General features: G+C 45.3%; 1 protein-coding gene across 4 annotated transcripts in view; it reads right to left on the minus strand.

Annotated features, from left to right (window-relative positions):
* The window catches only part of pard3ab (par-3 family cell polarity regulator alpha, b), a 165,834-nt gene extending 152,661 nt beyond the window's left edge, over positions 1-13,173 (minus strand). For all 4 annotated transcript variants that reach the window (XM_068566323.1, XM_068566315.1, XM_068566306.1 and 1 more), the window contains exon 1: positions 12,771-13,173. In XM_068566323.1, coding sequence (XP_068422424.1) covers positions 12,771-12,890 — 120 coding nt within the window. In that variant the 5' untranslated portion in view covers positions 12,891-13,173. The remainder of the gene's footprint in view (positions 1-12,770) is intronic.
* Between the last annotated feature and the right edge of the window lie 2,670 nt (positions 13,174-15,843).

A 15,843-nucleotide genomic window follows, 5' to 3' on the forward strand; every position in this document is an offset into this window, starting at 1 on the left:
AATCTTGAACATGGATTTCTGTTCTGGAAACTGGCACATTTTAGAAAAGGTGTAATCTAAACACGTAATTGCCTTTAAATCAAGTTATCAGCGTCTATTAGTTCATTATTGTCTGCAGAGCGGCGGCTCTTTCATGAGAGCTTAACTTCCACGTCTCGGCCCACCTCTCCGTGTCGGTAACGGCTGAATAATCCTCTCTGGAAGTCAGACAATAATTCATATTGCTGTTTATAGAGAACCAGCTGGACCAGCTTTGGCAGCAGCGAGGCTTTTTTCCATCCTCGGCGTCTGGATGGTGGAGATATTTGGAGGTATTTGCAGCATCTCCAGTCCTCGTGCCAAGCTCCCACAAAGCCGCGCTGGACCGACGGAGCTTTGCACGGAGAGGAAACGGCGTTTCGGGAGAGAGAGAAAGAAAGTCGACAAAAAAACTCTTCGGAAAACAATAAACTTCCCCGATCGCCAAACATTGTTTTTACGAACTTTTTTCTAAAAAAAAAGGCAAAACCAACCGTTTGGTTTTCCTCCATAAAACTCAAACAAAGCTCGTCCTCGAGTCAGAGCCAAGAGGTCATCAGTTCTTTAAAAAGATTCACAAAAGCCCTTCTGGGAAACTCGTGACGACCAGATATGTCCGACAATAACTATCAATATTTCCTAGTCATTTAAATACTATGGATAACACAACATTTACAATATCTGATGATCGTGCTCACGACCACGTCGGACGGCAAAAAGATCAACGGCTGAACGCCGTCGCAACGTGGAGGAAGTGAAGGAGTCGAAGGAAAGGAATCAAGTAGTTATAAGGAAACAGGACTCAGGGTCAGGAAAAGGTTGTGATTAAGTCAGGTTTAGGAAAGCTTGTGATTAAGTCAGGTTTAGGAAAGCTTGTGATTAAGTCAGGTTCAGGAAAAAGGTTGTGATTAAGTCAGGTTTAGGACAAGCTTGTGATTAAGTCAGGTTTTGGGAAAAGGTTGTGACTAAGTCAGGTTTAGGAAAAGCTTGTGACTGAGTCAGGTTTAGGAAAAGCTTGTGATTAAGTCAGGTTTAGGAAAGCTTGTGATTAAGTCAGGTTCAGGAAAAAGGTTGTGATTAAGTCAGGTTTAGGACAAGCTTGTGATTAAGTCAGGTTTTGGGAAAAGGTTGTGATTAAGTCAGGTTCAGGAAAAGCTTGTGACTGAGTCAGGTTTAGGAAAAGCTTGTGATTAAGTCAGGTTTAGAAAAGCTTGTGATTAAGTCAGGTTCAGGAAAAAGGTTGTGATTAAGTCAGGTTCAGGAAAGCTTGTGATTAAGTCAGGTTTAGGACAAGCTTGTGATTAAGTCAGGTTTTGGGAAAAGCTTGTGATTAAGTCAGGTTTTGGGAAAAGGTTGTGACTAAGTCAGGTTTAGGAAAAGCTTGTGACTGAGTCAGGTTTAGGAAAAGCTTGTGATTAAGTCAGGTTTAGAAAAGCTTGTGATTAAGTCAGGTTCAGGAAAAAGGTTGTGATTAAGTCAGGTTTAGGAAAAAGGTTGTGATTAAGTCAGGTTTAGGAAAAAGGTTGTGATTAAGTCAGGTTTAGGACAAGCTTGTGATTAAGTCAGGTTTTGGGAAAAAGGTTGTGATTAAGTCAGGTTTAGGAAAAGGTTGTGATTAAGTCAGGTTCAGGAAAAAGGTTGTGATTAAGTCAGGTTCAGGAAAAAGGTTGTGACTGAGTCAGGTTCAGGGAAAAGGTTTTGGTTCAACTAACTACAGGAGCGTTGTTACTGAAGTACACAAGTTACATGAGGGATAAATCAAGTCCGGCTTCTTGTTTGTCTGAAAGTGGACAGAAAAACAATTTCATAAAAAATAAAAACCAGCGCCATGGTGGAAGATTTCACCATGACATTTGTTCTTCATCCTTTCACCAGCGAGTCCTGAAGCCCGTCGAGCACGTTCACCTTGGACGCCTCTCTGTCGGGCAGGTCCAAGAGCAGCCATTTGTTCCTTCCTTCAATACCTCTTCCTCTGCTGACACCGAAGGGAAGAGGGAGCGCGTCGGCGTTTCCTTTATGCGACGCGAGAGCAGAAAGAAGAAGCGCGTCGCGGCTCCGGGCTCAGTTCAATCCCCGGATCAGGAACGTCTAAATGGGGCGCTTGTTTCCAACAAATGGCCTCCTCTTTGAAATGCCAGACGCGTCGGGTTTGGTGTCCTAGTTCATGTGTGCGAGAGGGCCAACGTGGGAGCTGAACGAACACACACACACACACACACAATCTTGTCTGATCATGTCAATAGAGGCCAAACCTGACACGGTTCATTCACACACAGAAAGCTTTTTATTCAGCCAATCCCCCTTTTTCCTCTGTGATGAGCTGCATTCAAGTTGCTTTAAGAATCCGTCACTGTTCATCACAAGCGACGCTTTTATTAAAGTTTAACTCCTTCATAGCCGAGGAGGACGTCCGTACCAGCACACACACACACACACACACACACACTTGCACAGTGAAATAGGTGCAACTAACGGCGGATATGCACTTATTTACTTACACCTGTTATTTTCCCGCTATGCAAAAGTGCAATGGACGATACGACCTGTGCATTAAATAAAGACTTCTTTTCATGCAACTTCATACTTTAATGATGGAAAAAAAAGGTGGAATATTTTGGCGCATCGGTGCAAACAAAAGAGGAAGATAATCTCATGTTTTCTTAACCTTTCCGCTCATGCAAAGTCTCCTTGTTTGTCGTCTGATATTCTGGGCGGTTCTGGTTCTGGTTCTGGCAAAATTCTCACAGGTGTGACATCTCCCCAAATATCCGAACCCTTCGGTTTCTGTAGCGCGGCCCGGAAAGCCAACTTCGCTGCGTTTGTGTTGACTTTCTCTCCCTGAAGCGAGCTGTAATTAAAGCGGCTGCTAAACCGCCGAACATTTCCTCCAGTTGTTCTCGCGCCGCTCCACTTCTTCCCCTCTTGTGTTTTGGGCGACAGGATTTATGGTTTCACAGCGTTACGGCTGCTTCTTTCCCTTCTTGCTGAAGCCGAGCGACACAACAAGTACACGGTTTCTCCCCGAAACAATTCCTGAAAACTTTATTGCGCTTCACGGTCGATGAGATCGGATGTTTTTCCAGAAGCGCCTCGCTCTCAGACGACCTCGCCAGCGATCCTTCACCTCGGGTCTCCTGTGGGATCCGAGTGCTCGGCTCTTTTCCTGCACGCTCACTTCCGTTAGCTAGAAGTAAAGAGCGTTGCTGTTCTGCTACGCAGCCGCGCCACACGCTCAGATACATGTAGTTTTTTTATCTGTATTCAAAGTGGACGTTGTAAGTTGAGTTTATCTGACGGACTCGATTAAACTGGTCCGCTCCGGTCGGAGCACTTCCTCAGACGAGCGCCTTGTCGGTCCTGGTTTAGCCAAACTGGTTTGAGTTAAGTGGGAACCAGTTCATGCTCTACCAGGTCTTACACTCTTTTTGAATATAATTTAATATGACGAAACGCTTAGGGAGGCATTGAATGCTTATAAAATGTCAAATTTTGAACGTAATCTTTTGAATCACCAACAAAACAGCAGGAAAAAAAGGAAAAACGTCGGGAAAATTGAACTTATAGCTCTCAGCATGAAACCTCCCCATTTGATTATTTATATTAACAACAACAAACTATTATATTTGCCGTGTTTTCAGGAATACGATGTTTTATAAATCAGGCCATGAATGACATTGGAACAAACCTCACTGTAAAAGATGCAAATAGACCTCAGAGAAGTAGAATTTGAGACGTATTTGGTCTGAAAGAAGACGCGTTATGGAAGCAAAAAAGACCCAAAATCAAAATAAATGACAAGCGGAGTGGAAAAACTATTTGTGTCTGTAGGGAAGCCCCCGTTAATCAACTTACTGTGACGTCAAAACAGCTTAATTTAATTTGTGCAAGAATTATTTCCCAGAATCCAGCAGGGGAATCACACAACTTATTAATAAAAAAAGTCTATATTTGTTTAATTTCACGTGTTGTCGTCCTGTAAAACTCACGAGTTGTCAACTCGTGAGTTTTACAGACGAGGGAGCAAAACAAAAAAAAAGGTAAAAGTAACGGCCAGGAAGGACAGAACAGGAGACGCATCGCTGGTCAGATTCTCCACCAGGAGGCGCCGCTTTGAGACTTCGTATCCTGACTCCATAACTCTGAATTCTCTCGGTTTCCTCGTGTATTTTACGTGTTTTTCTACCTCGTCTTTGGCGTACATCTCGTCTGTTGGCTCGGTGTTTGCACCAGACATATTTACCCTCGCTGGGGGACAATAAAGTAAATATTATCTCCTTCTTAAAGCACCCGATCCCCTTTTTAGCCTTTGAATTCAAAATGTCAGTGCCCAGTTTTCCTCTCTGGAGCAAAACGGGGAACATTGAACACCCGACAAGTGCAGACGGGCCGTGTCAAAAACACACCCAGAGGAGGGAATGTGTGGAATCACGGAGGCGGCGGTGAATCAATGCCTCACTCTTTCAAATCATCAGAAGATAGAGTGAGAAATGGGCGGATATCAACACGTTAAAGTGTCTACAAACCCCAAAGACACCATCACAGACATGAAAGCATTCAAGGTTTACACAACGCATTTTGTTTTTGGACTGAATATCGTTCGATAGCGACGATAACGACTAACGACGAACGCTCAACGCTCACTGGTTTGAAGGTAAGGATGAAGGTCACATCATGAAGGATGAAGGTCACGTAATGAAGGATGAAGTTAAGGATGAAGGTCACCCAATGAAGGATGAAGTTCATCCTAAAGGATGAAGTTAAGGATCAAGGTCACCCAATAAAGTGAAGTGAAGGATGAAGGTCACTTTGTTAAGGATGAAGTTAAGGATGAAGGTCACTCTGTTAAGGATGAAGTTAAGGATGAAGGTCACCCTGCAAAGGATGAAGTTAAGGATGAAGGTCACCCTGCAAAGGATGAAGTTAAGGATGAAGGTCACCCTGCAAAGGATGAAGGTCATCCTAGAGGATGAAGTTAAGGATGACGGTCACCCTGCAAAGGATGACGGTCACCCTAAAGGATGAATTTAAGGATGAAGTTCACTTTGTTAAGGATGAAGTTAAGGATGAAGGTCACCCTGCAAAGGATAAAGGTCATCCTAAAGGATGAAGTTAAGGATGAAGGTCACCCTGCAAAGGATGACGGTCACCCTAAAGGATGAATTTAAGGATGAAGTTCACTTTGTTAAGGATGAAGTTAAGGATGAAGGTCACCCTGCAAAGGATAAAGGTCATCCTAAAGGATGAAGTTAAGGATGAAGGTCACCCTGCAAAGGATGAAGGTCACCCTAAAGGATGAAGTTAAGGATGAAGATCACTCTGTTAAGGATGAATTTAAGGAAGGTCACCCTAAAGGGTGAAGTTAAGGATGAAGGTCACCCCGTAGAGGATGAAGTTAAGGATGACGTGAAGGATGAAGGTCACTTCGTGAAGGATGAAGGTCACTTCGTTAAGGATGAAGGTCACGGCTCGGCTCCGCCCCCCGCCAGAGGCAGCCTCCCGCTCGGCGCGTCCTATATTTAGCAGACAAAGCCTCATCAGCCTGAGTACTGAATTCAATTTCAGGGGACACCATTAATCTGCGCTCATGAATCATTTGGGTGCTCATGTGGGCTCTTCATCGCGTCTCTCGCCTCCGCGTTGCAGCTAAACCTCACACTCGTCTCCGAGCGTCGACCAAAAAACATAGCGACGCGGCGGCCTTTGAAACGCGTGCGGCTTCTTCTCCCACCAGGTTTCTCATTTAGCTTCTGGCAATTAACAGCTGGGTGAGAACAACCGGCTCTGCTACGCAGGCAGCGAGAGAGAGAACAACATTTTTATTTCGAGCCTCCGGCAGGAAGAATCTCTCAGAGGCGGCAGGGAGAGAATAATAAAAACAACCCCGCATCTAAACAACAACAAAACAAGAGCGAAAATACACAAAGATTGTGCGACGGTGGGAATCCAAAGTCCTCGGACTCCATGTTTGTTCAGCGTCCTGACATTCCTCGCAGACAATCCTCTCCCTGTGCAGCGCGACACACACTAACACACACACACACACACACACACACACACACACACACACACTAACACACACACAGAGTCCTTGACATTTCAGTCAGTGCCGTCCGCGGCTGGACGAGGGACACTTTGCCGAAAACAAGCGCGCATTCATTTGATGAAACCTGCAAACTCTTTCAATATCGTGTCGTATTTTTAGCTTTTCTTCCGTGTCACTGGATCCCTCAATGATCTCGACTTTAATCAGAAATAAATCCCCAATTGACGGCGGCAGCGTTTCCAGTTGAAGCGTCGTCGTCTCCTCCGCTGTGTGTTTGCAGAAACAACCAGTTTGTTACTGGTTTGGTCGGCCGGCGACTCTATTCACTCAAAACCATTGAGGAGACAGAAGTGGCTTCATGCGTGTGATGAACAGACCTTCAGGGAGATATTAACAAGCGATTACCGGGATTTTTCATTTATATGCAAGGAAGCACATGTTACTTATTTAAATAACGGCGTTGCGGTGGCTTGTTACTGGTTTCCTGTCATGTTCTGGGCCTCACTACAGGACTCCAAAGGTCCAATAATAACTGTGGAGACTTTGATTGTGTCGATTTATTCCTCTTGAATCAAACAAAAATCATGAGTCTGAAAATATAACCTTAATATTTGGTCCTCTTCCTCTTAAACCCTTTTCACAGGGAAGACCCTTCATAGAGCAACAGATGTCATGTGACCAGAAAGAGCAACGCAACAGAGTTACAGCACAGAAACTATTCATATAATGAGTATACGCATGGTACACAATCTAAAGTCAGCGTGTCTCTGGCTACGCTACGCGACAAAAGGACATTTTAAAAGTTGAAAAGCTTTTCCGTACTTGGTGTGCAGATGACGGGAGGATCCCAAGAGAGAGAGCGTTGTTGGTCGGGGTTTGTAAACCAGCCCGACGTTTATTATGGGAGAAAGTCGATGACTCGTCTCGTTGCGCTTGGCTCGAGCTTACTGTAACTATCGGGTTGAGACTATTTAAATGTTGCCGCGGCTCAAAACCACAAGACTCCTGAGTAAATCCAACCTGAGCGGACTTGAACGGAGTTGTGTGTGTGTGTGTGTGTGTGTGTGTGTGTGTGTGTGTGTGTGTGTGTGGAGAGGAGGGGGGGGGGGGCACAAAGATGAATACAACGCAGTGTTCCCAACACAAGTAATGACACTGTTCTCGAAGGCAAATCGCTCAATTTTTGCAAACGGCTTCAACAACACGGCCGAGGGGCCCGACGCCGCACCGCTACGCAGAGGACTCGCATTTCGGGGCAATCGACCCGCCGCGAACTCGCACTTGTGGGTCGACTTCTACAATGAGTGTATTCTGCGGGGGAAACACACAAAGACACACACACACACACACACACACACACACACACACGAGTCTTTTCAGCATCCCCCCTCCTCCTTCTGGGGAAAACACGCAGAGAATCTCTTTCATAAATAAACGATGGCTTCCAGCTGAAAAGCTGCTCGACAGAAGGACCAAAAAAAGATATGAGAACCGTTTCTGGGGGAACGGTGTGTGTGTGTGTGTGTGTGTGCGTGTGTGCGTGTTTGTGAGTGTGTATATGTGTGAGTATGTATGTGTGTGAATATATGCATGTGTGAGAGTATGTATCTGAGTATGTGTGTATGAGTGTGTGTGTGTGTGTGTGTGTGTGTGTGTGTGTGTGTGTGTGTGTGTGTAAAAACACCGCTCTGTTGTAAGTGTTCATCAAAAGAACTTCAAGTGCCGTTGACACATTTGAGGCGTCCGTCACCTAAAAATAGGCCGTCAGTCTGTCCGTCAATGTCTGGCCTACTTTGTCGGTCTGTGGGGCCTCATGGGGGCCACATGGGGGCCACATGGGGGCCTCATGGGGGCCTCATGGAGGGGGGGGGGGGGGGAGTTCAGCACCATATGTAGCCGGCTTTTGGTGCCGGCGGTCGGGCGGCTCAGCTGACTGGATCCACGCCAGAGTTCAAGTGATCTGTTTTCATAGCACTCTGTAAACCACTTAAGCTCTCTCTGTGTCATTAAGTCGTATGATCTGGTCTCTCATTAACTGTGTGTGTGTGTGTGTGTGTGTGTGTGTGTGTGTGTGTGTGTGTGTGTGTGTGTGTGTGTCCCAATCACAGTTGGCAATGGGTCGCATTACAGTCGACCTTCAAGGTTTCATCTCGTTTCATCTCTTCATCACATTTTTTAAATTTTTTTTTTTAAAGCATCCGTGTAGATAGTTTGAGTTCAGCTGTATTTTCCTCACAAGCAGACGTGTCGAGTTATTCGTGCATTTAGTGTCACCGTACACGGCTGATTATCTTTTTTGGAAGTCTAAGCTCGGCATGATGATGACTAATAAACCAGTTAGTTACTAATAAACCATACTCGTTAGTAAACAAACAACTTTCAGCAGTTAAAAACTCTCTGAAAACATTGTCACTAAAAAGCAGAAAGCGAGTCCACCTTAACAAAAAACGTCAGTCCACCTTAAGTGAGCTCGGGCCGAAGTTGTCGCTAACTTCAGCGCTAACACGTTTAGGTTATTTGAGCGGGTAGCGAGCAAGACACGAGGTCGCCGTCGCATTTAAATCACAGACAATAAACTGTGAGAACACACTGCAATGCTGCGTTCACAGACAGCGCGTTAAACTCAACTTCATCAACAAAAATCAATCAAGTCAAGTACTAAAAGATAAAAGAAGAAAAAAAACCTTCGGTGAGACGGGGATGAAGATGAAACATACGCACGGACAAAAAGTGAGAAAACGGGTCGTGGGAGGATGCAAAAAGATCCTAAAAGCTCAACTCAAGTCTCGTCTCCTGCTCCAGACGACCAGGATGCTGATGCGTTGACCTTTGACCCTTAACACGTTTCTTCCATTGCTGACGAAGTTAACAAGGGCAACGTCATTATCGCTCCGACTGTAAACGATCCAGAACAACAGCACGAGCTCGACCGCCGCTATCGAAGTGGAAAAAGCAAAAGTGTTGGGTTTTTTTTTTAGTTATTGCGTCAACGCCATGATGCTCGAGAGAGAGAGAGAGAGAGAGAGAGAGAGAGAGAGAGAGAGAGAGAGAGAGAGAGAGAGAGAGAGAGAGAGAGAGAGAGAGAGAGAGAGAGAGAGAGAGAGAGAGAGAGAGAGAGAGACGGGCGGCGTCAAGTTGGAACAACAACGAAGATAATCCCTCGTCAAAAAAGTGCACGGCGCAGCAGAAGAAGAGTTGTGGGAAACGCGGTTATTATGCCAAATCATCATCATCATCATCATCGTAACGAGGAAAAAGGGAAAGGAAAGAAAACAAAGCGTGTCAGGAGGAAAGATGGCGGCGCTGCTGCGTCGTCTTTCTTGGGGTTCGGGCGCTCGATTCTTTAGGTTCTTTAGGTACGAGTTGAATGTGAAATGTCCGTATGAAGCCGACTCTTCTTGTCTTTTCTCACGGTTCCACGCAGGAAGCCTCACAGGTCACATGTCTCCTTCCACCGGACGGCTTTAGGACATTAAATGCTCTGCCGCGTCGTGCTTTAGGACGTTTTGGTCAAGGGCAAAGTCAGCGGCCCCCCAGCGAGGGATCATCAGCGGAGCAAGAGATCCTCTGTCCACGCACCTCAACTCAGGACAACACTTCTCCAAATTAATTCCTGAGAGGGGAATAAAAAATAAGCTCGGTATGCGTGCGCTTGGAGAGACATAAATCCACCCTCGTGATACCTGCAAACCTGTATCGTTTGATTAAACACCTGGAAACAGCTCTGCAGACGGTGCAGCCGTCGCACAACAACTTTGTGTCTTGACGACGGCGTGCGACTCGCAAAAGCAGAACGATTAAAGGTCGAGTTCAGGTCGAGTTCAAGAGTCTTCATTCCAGCAAAGCTTTGCGCGTGTGCATGCACCGAGATCCTTCCTCATTATCCACACCGCATGTGCAGTCGTGTCGCTCTTTTGAACCCCTAAAAAAAAAAGAAACCCTTTTGAGGATGTGGCACGTTTCACAAGTCGATCTGAGCGACTGTGACGGCTCATCTTCAGCCATCAAAGGCGGCAGCGCACTAATTAATAAGTCATTTGAGGAATGGATTCAATAATATCTTGAGCACACAAGATCAGAAACAGGCCGGCACATTGCAGAGTCAGGCGACGAGCCCGCGTCTTTTTTTTAAACACACGATTAAAACACATTTTTCGCACCTAAGCGGGTGTTTTCTGCTAAATATTTTGTCAATGACGAATGACTTAACACCCCGTTAACCAAAAGGACTCATCTTCTGGTGGCAGAGAGCATCTCATCTTCTTGAAAACGTTCCCTTTCACACGTCAGCGGACACCAAAAGTTCAAATCAAGGGCTGCGACCGCGGTTCATCCCGCTTGATTATTTTCTCAATTAATCGATTGAGGCGATCGGCTCCAGACGGCGTCCTCGGAGGAAGGGCGGAAACCAGAACGTGAAAGTTATCAACGTCCCGTTAAATCCGCCGGTTAAACGTGTGCACCATGCGGCCAGCCGCCTCCAGGGAGGAGACTCCAGCACCGACGCCGTGAGTGGAAATCTGCGGCGTGGACGCAACAATCCAGACACCCGACACGCAAAAAGAAGAAGAAGAAGAAGGAGAAGAGGAGCTCAGACGGCTCTGACGGCTCTTCTGGCGTGCCGTTGCCACTTGTGGTTTTTTTTTTGGGGCGTCGAGCCGGCAGACGCCTTCTCTTTATTTTTTCCAGTCAAGGGTGTCATTTAAAAAATACAAAAAAGAGGCTCAACGCGCCGAGAACTTTACACCCTGTGATCTGTGGAGAGGAACCACAGGTTTCTACAGACGGTCCAGAGGCTGTGAGGGACTGTCAGCTAAAGACTTCCTCTTGAAGAAACAGGAGACGATGGACACCTTTCAGAGGACCGTTTCTTCCTGCAGGAAGATGACAGAGGGGGAAGCGACGCAGCGCTTCATGCAAAACACTGAAGCAGGAAAACAAAAGGTACACAATCGATACAACATCAGAGACAAGACTCCAAACTGGCGTGCGCCGCAGGGCGGGACTCGCAAGACGTAAACACAGATATGAGGCGATTAAATGGAGCGAGGAGGAGGGTTTGCGTCTTTCTTTTTTGGGGGGAGGGGGGGTTGTTGAGGGTGAGAAGTTCACGAGGAGCTCTGGGTTTTGTTTTCCTGTGTTTACTTTAACTCGTACTGGAGATCAAAGCAGGAAAAGGAGACAGAATGAGAGCTCGAGTGCGCGGCGGCGACGGCGGCCTCGTTTTCCAGCAGCGCCGACGAGGACGAGGACGAAGAGCTGGAGAGAAATGAACGAATGATCGATACGATATCGAAAACGCTGCGTTCAGTTCCACCGAACCAGGAGCTTTTCCTACACTTCTAAACCTCTCGAGGACAAACTAAAAACCAGATTAAAAAGCCTCATTTTCACGAAAGTCGTGAAGGAGAGTTCTCTCTCTCTCTCTCTCTCTCTCTTTTTTAACCGCATCTCCTCTGTCACGCTCACGCTGAATTATTCACCGGCAGACGAGGGATACGGCACGACGACTCCTTCTAGGTCACCGCCGCCGCCGGTGGAAGTTAGCGCCGGAGCAGGATAGAGAGAGAGAGAGAGAGAGAGAGAGAGAGAGAGAGAGAGAGAGAGAGAGAGAGAGTTCATTATTCACGAGATGCACTTTGTACCTTAAACGGAGGTCTGAACGAGCAAAACCAGAAAAGATGAATTATGTAAACGTCAGAAGGATGACAGTGATGGTGGACCTCGCGTCATGTGGTCCAGCCGGCGGAGGGAGGGAAGGGGTCAAAAGGTTATCTGTTGCTGCTACACATCCCTCATACTCGTTTACTTAAGTCTGACTTTTATCTGCTGAGATTCATGCCTCCAGTCAGCTGGAGCGTGGCACTGCAGGCAGCTTCTTCTCTGAAAACTATGCTTTTTTGGGGGGTTCCTAAACGCATCATTTAAACACAAAAAGGCCTCTGCTGTTGCATTGCAAACTCTCACCATGTGTGAGTCTGTACGTGCACAGGCAGAGTTCATTACAGGCAGAACAAAGGGGGAACTTTTGGGGTGTTACGACGTGAAACAGCGTGGGGACTTTTTTTTCCCCCGGTGCCTGAACGCCTCACACCGCAGTCCTATACTTTTTTCCCCACTTTTTTGTGTCGCAGCCCCGCTGGCTAACTTTGCTAGTCGGCTAATCTCTTGGCTGGCAACTTGAGGGAGGTCTTTCCAACAAAAAAAAACTTGCCAAAGTCCTCCACCGTTTGTGTTCGTGCACGTTTTCGTGTCTAAGAAAAGATAAACTCCCACGTCGGGATGCTAACGAGCCCGCGCCGCGGGTCGAATCCCAGAGGAAGTTTGGTGGGCTTTTTTTTGTTGATTTGTTTTACAAAAACACAAGAAACCACAATGGCGGTGGGGCTTTCTTTGTATTTAAAAACACACACACACATACACAGCGAATGGCACGCGCACACACACACACACACACACACATTGTGCCGCTCGCTCGCGAGCTGAAATAACTGTGCAAAGTAAAAGACGTCAAGAAAACGGTTCCCTCTTCTTTGCGTTTCATTCCAAGTTAGCGCCATATTGAGTGCGCACTCGTCCCCCCTCCCTCCCTCCCTCCCTCCTCCCCCCCTCCTTCGGGGGACGTCGCAACATTGTTTCCAGGAACACAAAAGCTGCAACAAGAAGGAGAAAAAAGAGAAGACAACAAACAAAAGTGGCCGCCGCTCACCTTGGCGATGGCCTTCCTGTACCGCATGACAGCCTGCTGGATGAGGCTGTGCACTTTGATATTCCCGACCCCGCACGGCACCACCACCCGAGTCCTGCCGAAGCACACCGTGACTTTCATGCTTTCAGTGTCCGAGAGCTCGGCCCCGGGATTCGGAGTGAAAACCCGAGGAGAGGCGGCGGTGGAGGCGGAGGAGGAGGAGAGTGGGAAAGGAGCATGGGCTTTCCCCGTTGGGTTCGGTCCCCGGTATTCCTCTACGGCGCGTGAGGACTACAGGTCTTTCCGCTCGTCCCCGCCGGACGACATTGTTTTCTGCGTGTTTTCAGACCACCTGTTTAGCTTCTCTCTCTCTCTCTCTCGCTCCCTTCTTCCCTCTCTCTCTGAATCCAGATCCTTGTCTCTCTCGCTCCCTCTACTCTGAGCTAATGCTCGGTCAGATGGTGCGTTCAGGTGCATTTGGGAATGTTGCGTTTCAACGACCAACTTTAGTGACAAAAAGCAAGAATAGTCAAAATTAATTAAAAAATAGTATCAGTAAGTAGTAAAAAAAAATAGTAAAATTAATTAAAATATGAGTATATATACACACACACACACACACACACATATATATATATATATATATATATATATATATATATATATATATATATATATACATTAATGAAACACCAAAGTATGGTTTACATTTCGTTCTAAAATGTTATTTTTACAATTAAAACTTATAATCACAATGAAGTCTCTTGACGACGTGACATGGTTATGTGATGGTTGTGTGCCTCATTATTAATTTATGGGATATAAAAATGCTAAATATGAACGGTGCTTTATAACAGAGCATGTGGCGTTCAGGGAACAGCCAGAGTTGTGAGCCTACATTTTACTGCTGGGAATCTTTAAATCATTAAAGCTTGTATAAATGTTGAATAACTTGTGGTGTGAGTCTGTGCAGCATCCTGGATTCAAAGGAAACATCCTCAGAATAAAAGAGACAGCAGCTGCATCAATAACGGCATTTATTTGCTTTGTTTATATTGTTTTACTGCTTCTATTTTTACCACTTTACGTACCTTTGAGTACCCTGTAATGGCTTAAAAAATGCAATGCATTACTATTATTATTACTTTCATTAAGCTTGGATAAACCTGATAGGAAATAATGAACACCTTCATGAGAAAGTTTTCGACAAGTGCCTCAGAATCTTGCATTTGGTGACTAACATTTGGAGTTGGAGTTTTACGAGCGGTACGTGAAGGCAGCAGAGGAGTTGTTTTGGTCGGGCGCCCCGCTGTGGACACGACGGGTAGTGTTTGGCGCGCGGGGAGAAGCAACAAGTCAGCGGCGGTCATTAAAAAATACAAATAATTAAAAAATCCACGCGGTGCCTGAACGCAACACGGCTTACAGCTGCTGCAGGCGTGTCCTCACAAGAATAGAAAGCCCAGTGAAGTCTCCCACTCGTAGGATTTAAGTTTTAATTGAAGGTTTAACTCACTTTTCCATAAAACTCGGATTTTATTATACAGTGTGGTTCATACTGGTTCCCTAGTGGGAGCACTGGTTCATACTGGTTCTCATGCAGGAGCACGGGGTCAAAGGTCAAAACGACCCCAGACCTGTGATGGTTGTCCAGACTTCTCATTTCCCGAAAGACAAACTTTCATAGAAAGTATTTTGTTTTACACAGTAGAACTAATCCATGAATGAATGAAAAAGAAAAAGTGCTATCATCAAAGAGTGTTTGCAGTAAATAACCAACAAGTAAACATCAACACTCAGCTGTCAGAGACACGTGACCCAGCAGCGACCTCTAGTGGTCAACTTCTCTCATAAAACCAGTTAGTGCTCCATTTAACTATGAACTGTTGAGATAGTCAGTGTTTTTAATCTGGAACGATGATAATAGTTATTATTATCATGAGGCTCCAGCAGACGCCCGTGTGTGTCTGTGTGTCGTTGTGTCTTTGTTGTCAACGTGTGGTTCATCCCGGGATGACGTCGTGCTACAGAGCGGTCTGGACCGGGTCACACGGCTCCCTGCTGTCAGGCCCTCAAGACCCCCACAGGGTCACCTCCTGCTGCTGAGACCATCTGGAGAGGAGGAGGAGGAGGAGGAGGAGGAGGAGGGGGGTCAGAATATCTGTAATATACTGCAATTTACATATATATATATATATATATATGGACAATTTAAACTTTGCAGCCATGGAAATACATGTATTTATACATAAATACATATATATATATATATATATATATATATATATATATATATATATATATATATACATAAATACATATATATATATATATATATATATATATATATATATACATAAATACATATATATATATATATATATATATATATATATATATATATATATATATATATATATATGTGTGTGTGTGTGTGTGTGTGTATGTGTGTATATGTGTATACAAACACATACATATAGATTTGTAAAATATTTGTATGTGTCTGTCTTATATGCAATGTAAAGGAAACATGTTTAAGAATTACATGCACAATTTACAGTATAAATGAGAGGAACATTAGAATATTCATGTGAAACCTGGACAGTTACACATGAACGACATATTTAAAAAATGAAGCAACATTTTGCCTTCAAAAACTGCGAGACAGTGTTTTATGCGTGTACAATGTACATAAATACACATAACTCCTTTGCACTGAGTGTAAACACACAGCACTCGATATAACAATGACGTCACCCACGTGTTGCTGACGCAGCTCCTTGCACGTCACACCGGAGCAGATTATAAGTGCGGCATCGGTCACGCGGAGCCGGGCTCTGAGATGACAGCATGGGGTCTGGACAGGACGGCTTCTCCCAGCATGCAGCGGGGCAGATGGCGGCTCACAGCTAAATAAAGCAAGTCAGCAAGTACTGAGCAGATTTCACAGGACACAGCTTTATATGGGAGGAAACGACAAGAAGGGAGTGCAAAGAAACATGTAGCACACTTCGTGACGCTCCTTTAATCAAGGCTTTTATTTTGTATTATCATAGTTCTTATATGGTTTGGTTATTATATGCCTTTTAGGAGC

The sequence above is a fragment of the Clinocottus analis genome, unplaced genomic scaffold (genome assembly GCF_023055335.1).
Source record: "Clinocottus analis isolate CAN_PGR_092001 unplaced genomic scaffold, fCliAna1.0.p SCAF_11, whole genome shotgun sequence".
NCBI classification, from domain to species: Eukaryota; Metazoa; Chordata; class Actinopteri; order Perciformes; family Cottidae; genus Clinocottus; species Clinocottus analis.